The sequence below is a fragment of the Scophthalmus maximus genome, chromosome 15 (genome assembly GCF_022379125.1).
Source record: "Scophthalmus maximus strain ysfricsl-2021 chromosome 15, ASM2237912v1, whole genome shotgun sequence".
Taxonomy (NCBI): Eukaryota; Metazoa; Chordata; class Actinopteri; order Pleuronectiformes; family Scophthalmidae; genus Scophthalmus; species Scophthalmus maximus.
The window spans coordinates 19,171,242-19,184,428 of NC_061529.1; the positions used below are offsets into that span (position 1 = coordinate 19,171,242).

The 13,187-nt window shown below is 43.6% G+C and overlaps 1 protein-coding gene across 2 annotated transcripts in view; it reads right to left on the reverse strand.

Annotated features, from left to right (window-relative positions):
- Positions 1 to 698: 698 nt before the first annotated feature.
- The window catches only part of LOC118286131 (peroxidasin), a 51,497-nt gene continuing 39,008 nt past the window's right edge, over positions 699 to 13,187 (reverse strand). For both annotated transcript variants that reach the window (XM_035610295.2, XM_035610294.2), the window contains 8 exons: positions 10,366 to 11,372; positions 9,743 to 10,239; positions 9,405 to 9,539; positions 8,811 to 9,019; positions 6,312 to 6,423; positions 5,468 to 5,606; positions 4,690 to 4,803; positions 699 to 3,452 (listed from right to left, as the gene is read on the reverse strand). In XM_035610295.2, coding sequence (XP_035466188.1) covers positions 3,324 to 3,452; positions 4,690 to 4,803; positions 5,468 to 5,606; positions 6,312 to 6,423; positions 8,811 to 9,019; positions 9,405 to 9,539; positions 9,743 to 10,239; positions 10,366 to 11,372 — 2,342 coding nt within the window. In that variant the 3' untranslated portion in view covers positions 699 to 3,323. The remainder of the gene's footprint in view (positions 3,453 to 4,689; positions 4,804 to 5,467; positions 5,607 to 6,311; positions 6,424 to 8,810; positions 9,020 to 9,404; positions 9,540 to 9,742; positions 10,240 to 10,365; positions 11,373 to 13,187) is intronic.

Below are 13,187 nucleotides of genomic sequence, written 5' to 3' on the forward strand. Positions count from 1 at the left end.
ACGCTACATGCTAGAACATATGTATGGGAGGCCATAGCATTGGCACTGTATATAAAAAAAATGGACGTATAGTCTCAGGGTCTGGAAAGTGAAGCCAATGCGGAAGTACCTAAAACCTGTATTCTCTCAAATCACCAGCAGAGAGCGACTCACTGGTTGCAAAAAGAAGTCCGCTATGGGTTCAAGCTTTAGTTTCTTGAATACTTCTTCAATACAGCATGATCATTCATTTCATTTAGTAAATGATGGTCTCATAGAGTAAAATAGACGATAAAGCACAGTGTGTATTGTGGAGTGGATACCGTGTGATTGACAGCTATTACCTTCCAATGGGAGCAGGTGGCAGCTGGACCAGCTCTCAGTCAGGCCCCGACACGTGCTCCTCAGAAAACGGTTACTCCTGGTTTAAAAGGACAATGAATGTTTCTAACATATTTCACCCAATAGTTGAGACACGCAGTGCTAGAGTGTAAATCAGAGGGACATTCTAACCTTAACCCTAGGGTCAGGGACAGCCAACTTACGAAAAAGACTGCACTGATTGTACAGTCGATAGATGTGATTAGTACAAAAACTTGTTTCACAATAGGCAAAACCAAAATCCCAGAATGTTTGAGCTTTGAGAGACCATTAAGGAGCTGATGACAGGTCACTTTGTGCATGGAAGCTGAAAATTAACAAGCACAAACATGTCTGACTGTATTTCAAATGTGGCGTATTTATTTATTATTACTATTGAGAGGCATACATTACAGTGCAAACCATTCTTTGGCAAACTTACAATACAATACAAATGTCATGACATGTACTACTATATCCACATTGACCACTGGTTCAGAGACAGTGTGGGTGAAGCGTGTTCAGTCTTGCAGAGCAGTGCATTCCATTGACAGTTGAGAGTTGGTAGGGGGAATGAAAAAACCATGATCATGAACCATGATGAAAACAGAAAACACAAATGAACTAATGCAACAGATATATGGATGTCACTGACGACTGGCAACGAAGAGAGCTCACAGTGCGTTGGCAGCCAAAGCTTGGGCCATAAATGCATTAAGCATGTTACAGAGACAGACACAGACTCATTCATTCACATAGTTGATCAAATTACAATTATTAAAATACTAAATTCAGTAAAACAGGGAATGGGATGTTAACGGTTATGTTGTAGAAGCCACTGTCAGAATGCAATGAAGGAGAGCAACATACTGTACACAACCATAGACACAGTTTGATGTACAAACCTTTCCAATATATTCAAACATGTGATATGATACCAATATACCAGTGGTACTGCCAGCCCCACAATCCATCTGGAATCCTGAACGGAACATTCCAGAGAGTATTATTTGTGTTTAGTGACAGATACTTGCTCAGGACGTTACCACATAAAGAAAACAATGGAAAGGAACAGTGCAGCTGCAGCCACTTCCACACAATCAGGAGCAGAGCAAAACAGGAAAACAACAAAAACGTGAAGTGTTACACTAAGTGAGCCAGTGCATGGGGTACAGTCTATGTACAGTACTTGTGGACAACCAGCTGACAGGAGGCAGTGGAATAAATTTGTCTCCCAATAGCAACGTGACGAAAAAATGGTTTCGATTGATACCATATCCTGATCATCAGCACCCATCCCCCAACATTACCCTCGCTTCCCCTCTCATATGGCTTCCATTACAGCGGAATGAGGGTCAGAGAGCAAGAGAAGCCTGCGCACCGCTTAATGCTCTGCTGGATGACGTCTCCCTGGTCTCGAAATCTTCAACATGGAAATGAAACACGAGGAGAGCGAAGAATTCTTAACCTATATCAACACTGACAACGGGTCCTCACAGGTGGAAACGTCAACGAAAACACGGAACACATGAGTACAATCTCATGAGAGAAAAGGTGAAGAGAGTGGACGCTTGACAGAGGAATGCATGCAGGCGTGTCCTTGTGTAAACTGGGGCTGGAAAGCTGCAGGTCCACAAATCTAGAGAACGGTCAACAGTCATGGTAACAGTCCTTCAAATGTGTGTGGTCTGTGGACTTGCGATGGATAAACAGAAGTAAAACAACAACTGTGAGCAGGTCCAAAGGAGAATACTGCTGTGGTAGAGTTTGCAGTACCAAAGGCTAAATCCTGTCCTCATGACAACATTCAGACATAGTTTTATAGATAGACGAGTGTTATTTATATCAGAAGTTACTAAGTGAGAAGTTAATAAGTCATACATTTGGCTTTCGAAAGACTGAGGAGCAAAATACTGGGACAAAGGTTTCAACATTACAGTGGTAAAAAGAGTTGATGTTCTTTCACTGCTTTCTGAAAGCAAAATTAATCTTGGAAAGGAGCACAGCACTGCAAAAGCTGGATCGAGTGTCCTGCAACGGGGAGCGCAGCGCGGCCCCCTCCTCACTCAAGTTCAGGACAGGCCGGCAGAGACAATACCTAACCAACAAGGTGTCCATGGAGAGAGGAGCAGTAATCAGTAGACTTTTTTTTTTTTTTTTTTTTGCATTACAAACATTTTTGTAGGGCTTCACATTATCTTCATGTTTTATACAAAAAGGGAAGAATAAGAAAAACATATTCAAAACATGGAATAAAGCACCGTGGATTAAAAGATGAAGTAACTCTATTCATAAAAAAGGCTTTTAGTTTGAATAAAACAATCCTCTCAATTGTGATTTTCATTAAAAAGGCATATACTGAGTATATATAGGTTGCGTTGCATACAAAAGACAATACTTTGAAGGTTTGTATTTAGTGATTAAATCATTAATAAAAAAAAGGAGGGGGGATATAGCACCAGTTTTCGGCATCTCTAACCTGAGAATTTTTTTTTTGTGATACAACATAATGGCTGCCACCTTCCAATCTACTTCCCTTTCCTGCTTGTTGACGGCAACTGGCCCTGTGTTTTGTCACCAAGTGTTAGTCGCAGGAGAGCAAACACAGCGGCTGTTTGTTACACTTCAGAAGCCTCAGTGGACTCCGGGCAGGCAGGAGAGATTTGTCCGTCTTGTTTACAATCCATCCATCGGTTCAGAATTAAATCCATTTAGTGATCGCTGGCTTGTTGCCAGAAGATTTCAAACAGAGCCTCAGTCTGCTGGTCCTGCAGGGGGCAAAACAAAATTCAACCCCTCTACTGATCAAAGAAAAAGGATATAAAATGAAACAAAAATAAAAACTGAGGCTATTGGGTCTATCGAGGCTTTTAGTGGCTGTGGATTAGCACACCTTCAAGAGTCTCTTCCTCTCTCTGGATGTCTGTGTGTGACTTTCAGACACTGGAGTGTTTTGTTGGGGCGGGCGGCGGGGGTCCTGAGGGTTAGTTTTGGTGGGTGTCCGTTTTTTGTCGCTTGTCAAGGCAAACCGGGCAGCAGGCACCTTTTAACTTGACGGGCCGTTTGCACTCGGCTGGTGGACAAGACTCCACAAAGCAGGTCACCTGGGCTTCCTGTGCGGGGGGTCAAAGAAGGGGTAACAGGTCAGTGACCACATTAGATTAAACTGGATCAAAAGTGATCACTGCAGGGAAACTGAACAGCTGTAGCCAATGCAATCGAGATACAGCCAAGAAAAGAAGGCCAACAAAACAAAAAACTAAAGCAACTGAAAGTATCATGTATAGCACATTATACCACAAATAACAAGAGTACAACAATATTTTTAAAGCCCCACTGATACTGGATTTTTGGTGCGATGCGGACACAGATTTTAGGGAGAAACAAAAATTCCGATAACGATATATCGGCTGATATAGGTAATTTTTCATATCAGCACATATGGGACTACATTTACGGCAATTCTGATAACAGCTGATTGGTCAACTGATATATCATCGGGATCTATTATTTCCTATAAGAACTTCACAGATTAAAAAAAAAAAGTTTAATGAATGATTTTGTGTGTGTTATGAGTTATTTTGTTTGCCATGTCTCATGCTTTTGTTTGAAACGTAGCAGTTACTGCACAAGTCTTTGCTGAGGAGCTTGACGACAAGACTGAACAGAACAATGAAGGGCTTTGTTTTAGAGCCGTAACATGACGTGTTGAATCAAACCGTTCTTTCCTATACAAGCCTGATTGTGCTTCTGCCTGTAAAATTCAATATTTACAAAAATCTTCCAATTACAGCGAGGCGTGGAAGGCGTGGATTTTCTTTTTTTGTGGGGGGGCAAACAAAACAGAAACTGACAGGTGTGTTATCAGATGTGGTGAGCGAAGTAAAAGTAGGAGTAGGAAAGATGGCAACAGAGGCGAAGTGGGATGGAAACAAAGGAGGCTGAGGAAGATATGAGGAGGCCAGGTTTGGCATGGGGCTGTGCCAGCAGTTGGCAGTGAAAAAGTGTTGGAGATAAAGAATGAAAGGCAGAAAAGTGGCCGATGCACAAACACAGTGAGGGGAGACACTGGTGCCAGGAGGAGGCTTCTGCCAAGAGCCGCTGGAAGAGGTGAAACACTTCCAAAAGTGCCAGACAGAGAGAGAGAGACTTGGGCATTAAACTGGGCAGACTGCTCACGCAGACATGGAACAGAGAGACGATGAGAAACATGGAAATACTCAAACGGAATGAGCTTTTTCATGTGAAAAATGAAAGGATGAAGTTATCGAGCATGTGTGAGTTTGTGCGTGTGTGTGCGTGCGTGTGTAAACTATTTGCACTGCATATTGATTTACACGTTGAACGTACTCTGCATTCACATATGGTGCAGGAGTCCTTTTTCCACCGATCCCCATCTGTTCGCTCGCGTCCCTCAATATCAGTGCAGTCAGTCTTGCTCAGACGGGCTTCAAGTCTTCTAATCTGCAAAGATACAAGGGACACAGCACATTTACTCAGGGGCGCGCTTGTTTCTGCACCACCGCCACAAGTCTCCAGCTGCTTTCATACAGAGATACCACTGTGTTGCCTTTAAGAAATATCCTCGTTATTCCACCTTGAACAAGCTGTGTAGAAGTTTTTTATTCCTTTTCTTCCAACAAACACTGGAAATCATTGGTCACATATATGATACGTAAGTAGACAGTACTGGACTGTTCATATACAAGGGCTGCAGTTGACCAGAGGACAAGGTCATATTTCTGGGCCCCACCCTGAGGAATTAACTGTACTGCTGACAAGTTAATGGAAAACATGTCCGTATGTATGGGGTTTTGACTCTGTCTATATGTTAGCCTACAGCAAAGACATCGCAGGCATGCATACAGCATGAGCGAGAGGGCAACCTGGGGGAGCGAGACATGTTTAGACTCATGGCACTTTTAGGTTTACTGGGAAGGGCTGTGCGATGCTCAGCTGTAAATGTCTTAAACGTTAGAGATTTAGTCGACAGTTTGTCCCGTCCGTTCGATCACCAGCTCACCACTGGCAGTTAAATGCAAACACAAGGGCTACAGAGGTGAATCTTTGCCTGTGTGTGTGTGTGTGTGTGTGTGTATGTGTGTGTGTGGAGGCATACGACACACACCTGCTTTCGTAAACTTGTGATCGTCTTCTGCATGTCAGAGACAAAATCCTGGAAGTCGATGACCGAGGGTTCAGTGCTTTTCTTGGAAGTGAGAGTGACATTTACTTGACTTTCGATGGTTTCCTCCGCTGGGCTGAGTCTTTTTGATACCATATACAATACAAAACACAGAGTTTTTTTGCATGAAGATTAATAAACAGTTGAATTAACATCATGTAAAGAGCAGCAGCAGTTATTTTACTGTTAAAGGTGACATATTATGCAAAAATCCCTTTTTCAATGTTTGTGCACATAAATGTGTGTATCTGTGGAGCCTACCAGCCCACAAAGTTTGAGAAAAGATCACCCTGTTGTTCTTTTGAGCTGGCTAAACCCTACAGCCTGGCTCTGAACAACTGGTTCAGATTTCTCTCCCACTGTGATGTAGCAGTTGGACTCTTTTAGGGTAACCCTGCTGCAATTTGAGAATCAACCCTTTTTCTGCTGAAGGGGCGTGACATTTCCTACACAGTTTTGAAATCAGTCTACCAATCACAGCAGACTGGGCCAGCTGGCCAATCAGAGCAGACTGTGGTTTATCGGGAGGGGGAGCCAACAGAAATCCAGGCGTTTTAGACAGAGGGTGAAAAGATGAGCTGCAGGAATGGGCAGTATGAGAATACTGATGCCTTTTCTGAACATTAGAGCATTTAAACCTTTTGAAGTGATGTGGCGTCATTTCACATACAGCACACGTGAGCAGTATATGTATATATAAATGTTCCTTCATGGTAAATTACAAGCAAAATGCAGTGGTAAAAGTCATCAAACTTTTGATGAATTTTTTTTAAACACGCTGCATTACCTGTTCTCCTGGATGCTGTTGGCAGGTTTCTCCTCTGTGTAGCTGTGCTCAGCTGACCTGCGTCCCCTGAAGTGGTACGACAGGGCGTTGAACTGACCCTTGGTTCTGCAGTCTGGTGGGTCAAACACAACACAACACAACTGCAGTTCACTAACAGAAGAAAAACAAAACACAAATCACAAAAGGAGTCTTTGACCACATTGGTACTCACAACCAATTCATTTTTTTCCCAATTCAGAGATTGATGAGCACAAAGAATAGAGGGAATGACCTGTGTAAGGAAAATAAGTTTGTATCTTTTGCACATACATGAATATAGCTAGCCACATTCACATGCACATGAATACAATATTTCCTCTGTAGTGGATTAAAAATCAGGTTGCCGATAATGTCAAAACAACAACCTTTCGGTCCTGTAATGTACATACCAGTTAAAAATAAGGTGCAATTCTACTGATTTAATTAAACGAATTCTGCTGCTTTCAACACTTTGTTATTCTGGATTTCTGTCCTCTCACCAACCACTTTGCCTTTTGACCTTTTATCCCGGTAAAGCTGTCGGGCGGCTGTCAATCAAGCTGCTCAGCCTCAGAACACCTTTGATTTACCAGACAACAGTCGTTAAAAGACAAAGACTATCTAAAAACAACAAGACCTTCTGCCTCGTGCTGGCAGATACGCATGGGCGGATGCACGCACCCACATTAGCGACATCAGCTGCTTCAAAGTGCTCTTACGATCTCATTCAACAGTGCAGCAGCATCGTACTACACCATGGGATGCAGAGCAGCAGAAACCAGCTTCAGGAAACTGAAGGAGACACTGGCGAACGACAGAAAAGTTGTACGAGGACAAAATCCAGATTAATGGAGAAATCACAGACGTTTGTGGGTAGGATCTTGAACACACACACATAGCCATGTGTGTGTTCTCTTTTACTCGGCACTATTGCATGACTTCATTTATCATTTGTTTAATTTTCATGGAAACAGGTAGGGAAGCGGTCCCTGCATGTTTCACAGTGAACAGTAGTAAATGGCCATATTGTGTCACTGAAAAACCAAGACAGTGGAGCAAAAATTAAGTTTTTCCTCACAGTCGTTCGACAATGTTCACCATTATGACTACTCAACGTTCCAATTTAAACAATCACCGCACGGCTCACAGTTCCAAAGGCTAACTCTAATGCCTCAGATTATCCCATGTAATTTAAGCCATTTGCTCATTTCACAGCTGATCATATCTCCAAGTAAATGATACAAGGCAAACAATCACTGTAAACCCTCATGCTGGTTTATCATAACAACAGAGGTTCCTCTTCATTCATCTCCTTTTTTGCTTTGTCAGCTGCTCCCATGGTTGGAATGTTTAAACATCCAAATACCAGGTCTTATCCTTGCAATTAGTGGGAGCAGTGTGTGAAAAGCACAATGTTGGTTATATCATGATATTCAGGAATAGGTGGTCTGCCTAGGGGATCCAGCAGAGTAGCGATGGCATGACATTACATGGATTTTGACTTCAAGCTTTATTTATTAAAATCAACATCTGACAGACATTTCGCCTTTGTTGAAGCCAGAGAAGGGATCCCAGGCGCTGTTTCTCCACAGTATGATTAATATATATATATATATATATATATATGTATATATATTACATCTTCCAGGTTTCACACACAGTCAAGCAAATGAGTGAAATCCATTTGACATGAGTACTGTCAAGTAAACTGAGGTCAAAGAGCCTGCTCTAAATTGCAGCATATAACCCATGATTATTGCGAAACCAAGCTGCCTTGAGGAAGATGTTATCAGAGGGAAACAAAAGGCAAAGGATATTGTATGGGTTTAATTTCACAACACAGCCCAGATACTGGACCGGTGTTAGGCACTGACTGAGACGTCTGGGCGACTTCCTGGGCTGCCAGGAACTACGCGTTCTTTCACCGCGAAGAAAAGGCATATGCTCAACAAGATCAGCCAAGATGATGAAAGATGCGACGGCAAGAGGTGGTGGTTCCGCAGGCGATCGTTTTCAGAATACATCACACCAAAACTGGATGTGGAAGAGGTATAGCCTGCAGATCTTTTTTAAAGCAGTCGTGATTGACATTTGGAGCTCATTTGTGGGAACTTTTGCTGATACCAGGGAAGTATTTAAAAAAAAAAAACAAAGCCTATCTAAAATAATATTTTTTAACTGGCTGTATTATGTTCTGCATCAAATCTGATCTTCGTCAATCTGGTAATGTTTATTTATGACGTTTTAGTGAGTGATGATATGTCAGTTACCGAAAATCTGACCGTTTGTGTGTTAAGGGGTTGAAACAAAATGACAGATTTTTTATCAATTTGCAATTTGCATGTTTTCACGTTTTCCTTGTTTTATAGATTTAAAATCCCTGAAACAATAAAGTGTGCAAGATGTGAAGGGGTCTGAATCCTTTTTACAGAACCATAAGAAGCAAACGGAGAAGCACATGTTAACTAAAACTCTTCTCACCTTCGCAGCAATCCTGCCACATGCGCAGGTCGATCTGAGGAATGTCGTCACAGCTGCCGTAGCCATGAGGAAGCTCTGCCACACTGAAGACATCCCGCTGGACGCGTGTGATGTTGTCCCCGTTGTCACACAGCACCCGTGTCAGGGACGCCTGCTTCAACTGGGTCAACTGGGCGGGAGTGAACACGCCTGGGTTCTCGTACCAGAATCTGAGCAAGACGGGGGGGGGCGGTGACTGATGAGATAAAATTCCTTTTCCCTCTCTCACTTTGACGTAATGGAGAAAAATTTTGTGAGGGTATTGTGTAGCTTTGGTACCCCCGGGGTATTCTATTGGATGAGCTGAATGTGTTCACTAAAATGTAGACATATTCATCTAGGCTCTTGAATGATCTCAAAACAAACAAGAAGCTTTAATCATTATCACAGGCTGCTTAGCCTGCCGGGGAACAAAGAAACAAAAAGAGTGACCAAAAGGTCCTTGAAAGTGACTGGCTAGTGTGTGAAAGACTGGCTGGTGTGTGAAGTGAAAGAATTCTTTCACGTCATCAGGAAATGTGTGCGATCATTGCGATGAGTGTGATCTTACTGTACCTGTCACCATCCCTCAGGCGTTTAAACTGAGCTGCCAGCAGGCACATGAGGGTGGGCCCCAGTCTACTGCCAGGGACCAGGTCTTCAGCCATTAGGGCCGGGAACAGGTCAACATTCAGAGGAGTGCCGTACAACCTGCCATACAGGAAAAATAGTCAGGGACACTAAACTAAGTCAATACACTATGTTGCAGTTAAATGAAAATGCTAACAAAAACCTTGTGAAGACTTTCTTTCTTTAAACTGTTCTTAGGTATGACTGTAGCCCTCAGTTGTGGTCTCAAGCCAAGTTGTGTAAGATTCTCAAAGTATTAATTATAATCGTGAGGGTGTTATTACCGCTGTAGTTTCTCTCTGACACTCGGATTCTTGATCTCGTTCCTCAACTCATCAAACGTCTGAGCTGAGGTCAGGTTACAGAAGGTCCTGTAATCATTGTATGGGGGTATGCCATGATCCCTTCCTCTCTGAATATTCATGGCAGCCAGGTCCAGGGCCACAGCGTGGGCCATTGAGAACAACCTCTCTGTCAGCTCCGTATTTAGCAGCTGAGTGGAAACACGCATTTTCCCGGCGACGCCAAAGAGCCCACGAAGCAGCGGGTCAATGCCACCCTCGTTCACGATGCGGAACGGGGAGAAGAAGGCGCGGTGTAGAGAGATGTGTCCCTGGGGAATGGGCTGGAAGTCCTCATCTAACCTGTACAGTATTGGGTTGATGAGGGTGTGCCCAAAGCGGAAAGCAGCAGTGGCGAAAGCGCTGAGGATGCCTGCGTTAATATTGGGGTTATAACCGGCGTATGGCCCCATCATCTTCATGCCTACCTCACCCAGGATCTAGGAGATGGGAAAAGGAATGTGAAATTCTTATTATCATCTTAAGAAATAATCAGAGGAACAGAGGTCAGAATGAGAAAGAGCAGCATGAAAGCATAACGTTAGACTGCTGCTGTTCGCCGTTACCTTCGGCAACCAGTGACTGTAGGTGATGTGCTGCATCTGGGCCCCCACTATCTTCCTTGCCTCATGGTAGATGGTGTCCCCGTCCCAGTGGGGATTCAGTCTAAGTAGCTCTGTGGCTATGCGGTTGTGTTCCCTGAACCACACTGTGTGCATGGCAGTCAAACCAAGCTGCTCATTTGCACGGTGGTCTCCCGCTAAGAAACATGGAATCGGGCTCTCATTTTCATCCCTCATACACTCAGTTGGTGGTCCAGTGGCAAAAGGCAGAAGTGGTTTCCCTGTTCGCTGTATGATGCCTTGCCGGAGCAAACCCCTTTGGCTGGCCAAGTCTCGGACTTCCTCCGATTCGTGCCGTGAGCTGCCGTAGACATTCGAAGCATCGATGTAAGAGGTTAGCTGGTTGATTTGCTCTCTTGGATAAACGCTGTTCATGAGCAGAGACGTCATCCCGCTGCCGCACACAGGGCTGGATCGCACAAAGAACATGCAGCGGGCGCCACTTCGCAGCTGTCGTTGGTCATTGGGAGGGAACTGGATTGGGAAGCACGGTGGGTCGTTGGTGCAAACCTGAGCACAGAGCTGGCCATCGGAGAACCGCGACTGACTGAGGGCAGCCACTGTTGAGTCCAGGTCGTGGTCTAGGAACTGACCCCATTGCATCAGCATGTGAGTGTAGCGGTCATCAGGAGTGATGGTCTCTGTTCCAATCATGGCAGTGGACACTAGCCTCGGCAGCGGCAGCCTGTATCCATTATGCGGCTGCTCAGTGGCACCCCTCGGCAGGTTAAAGCCGTTATCGTAGACCGACTTCAGGAGTCGTTCGAAGGCAGTGAGTGAGGCGCCCCACATAGGGTGCTGCAGGTTGTTGCAGGTACCGTCGTGGCTGCGGTACTTCTGGTGGAAACAAATGTCAGAGCAGTTGTTGAAGCGGCGATGGGCTGTACAGCCAGAAAGATTGGCAATCACATCCAGAAAGTGGGGGGACACCAGGTCATTGTAACGAAATGCTGTGGAGGGGCGACATAAATCCACACTCATTAAGAGGATACATGTTTAAAAGCAATAGTTTTGTGAAAATAAATGAAAATTACATACATACACAATATTTGAAGTAAAGAATATTCATGAAGCTGCAAATAAGCTAACAATAATCAGTTAGACTATACAGTTACATTAAAATATTTTGTGTAGCAGACTGGAAAGAATGTCCTGTCCTGAGGGTGCAGGTGGCAGTATTTCACTAACCTGCTCTAACTTGCTTTGACATGTGAAGGCACCAATGTGCAGCATGTCAGTGTGTGTGTGTGAGAACATGTGATAAGTCTGCTTGCATTATTGTCTTTTTTCTGGTTTAGTGTGCCTGTGTGTGTGTGTTCAGAGGACAATGGGGAGAGTGTGTCGTTGCCTTCCCACATGAAGTGGATACACAATAAAAACAGCACATTTGTTTCTGCTGATGGGCAGAAATCTCTTTGTTCACTTGGTTTGGGGCCAGTGCAGCAACCAACATTTGGTTGTTGACACAAGTAGTGAAAACACTGTCTCTCTTTGTTCCTATTTCACAGACCTCTTTCTTCTTCCAACACTATTTCTTACTTTAATTTCTCCCTCTGGACAGCCTACAAATTATCACCATTATTTTTTCCCTTTATATTAAATTCTTTGATTCAGGCAAAATTTTCCAAAGCAGCACAATTACAGACTCTGGACACATTTAGCCCCTATGACCTCTGCGCTGTTAAAATCAAACCCTCCATTACAATGAGTGTGTTCATGCACCATAGTGTGTGGAAATATATGGTTCTCCAGTTTTCTTTCTTGGACCACTTGACATTTTTCCGTGATTATGTGCCTGCAAACAAAGGCAGATACTTGTGCATATAAACATCCAAATTAACCCATACTCTCTCAATCTCATTCATGGCTAATTGAGAATATCTGTACACGACTCAAACCACCTTAAAATTTGTCCCGTGCTCGGGTCATGATTGTAGGTTAGTGTTGTGTGGTGCTACATAGGGCTAATAAAACTGTTTATGTCCTCTTCTTCAACCGCGCTATGATTACGTCTCTACGCCTCAGGTCCTGCTTAAGAGAAAATGGCACACAGATGGAGGGCTTAGACGCAGCCAAAAGTTGCTCACAATAACATGGTAATTCATAGAGTGGTGGGTAACTGAATTACTGGCTGCATGAGACTTTGCTCAGGAAACTGGATGGGAGCTTCTTACTGAATTCTGCAAGAATTTTTTTTTTTGGCAAAACCAATATTACTAATGCCGAGTTCAGACTAGACGCCTTTTTTAAAGTCCTTGTGATCAGGAGTCTTGCAATATTTCACCAGGAGAAACTAGGCCGTAGTCCTGCGCTCTGATTGGCGGTCGCTGAGTCATCTAGACTAGAGATTTAGCCAGCTAGAAATGTAGTCGAAGGAGCCGACGTGTTGTTGAGCTAATCGAGTAGCTCACTGATCGATCGCTGATTTGTCCCTAATCTGGGGCGTTTGTCTCGATTTCTTAAATTTTAGCCATTACTGGCTCAGTGTTAAAGCAATGCTAATGAAAATCTTTCATAAGGATTACCACTCCAGTCAGTCAGTTGACCAATATAGACATCTTATACCTTTTAGTTTCTGTAGATAAAGTGTTATAATAAAGTACTGAATCAAAGACGAGCCACTGGTGCTTATATTGGTAGCTTGGGTTTGAAATGTTCATGTTGTTGCTGTGAACTAGAAGCTGTTGCTCAAATGAAGGTTGGACAACAACAGTTAGCAATTAGCTGTTGACAGTTAGCAGGTAGTTGAACCGTTTGCAGTCAGC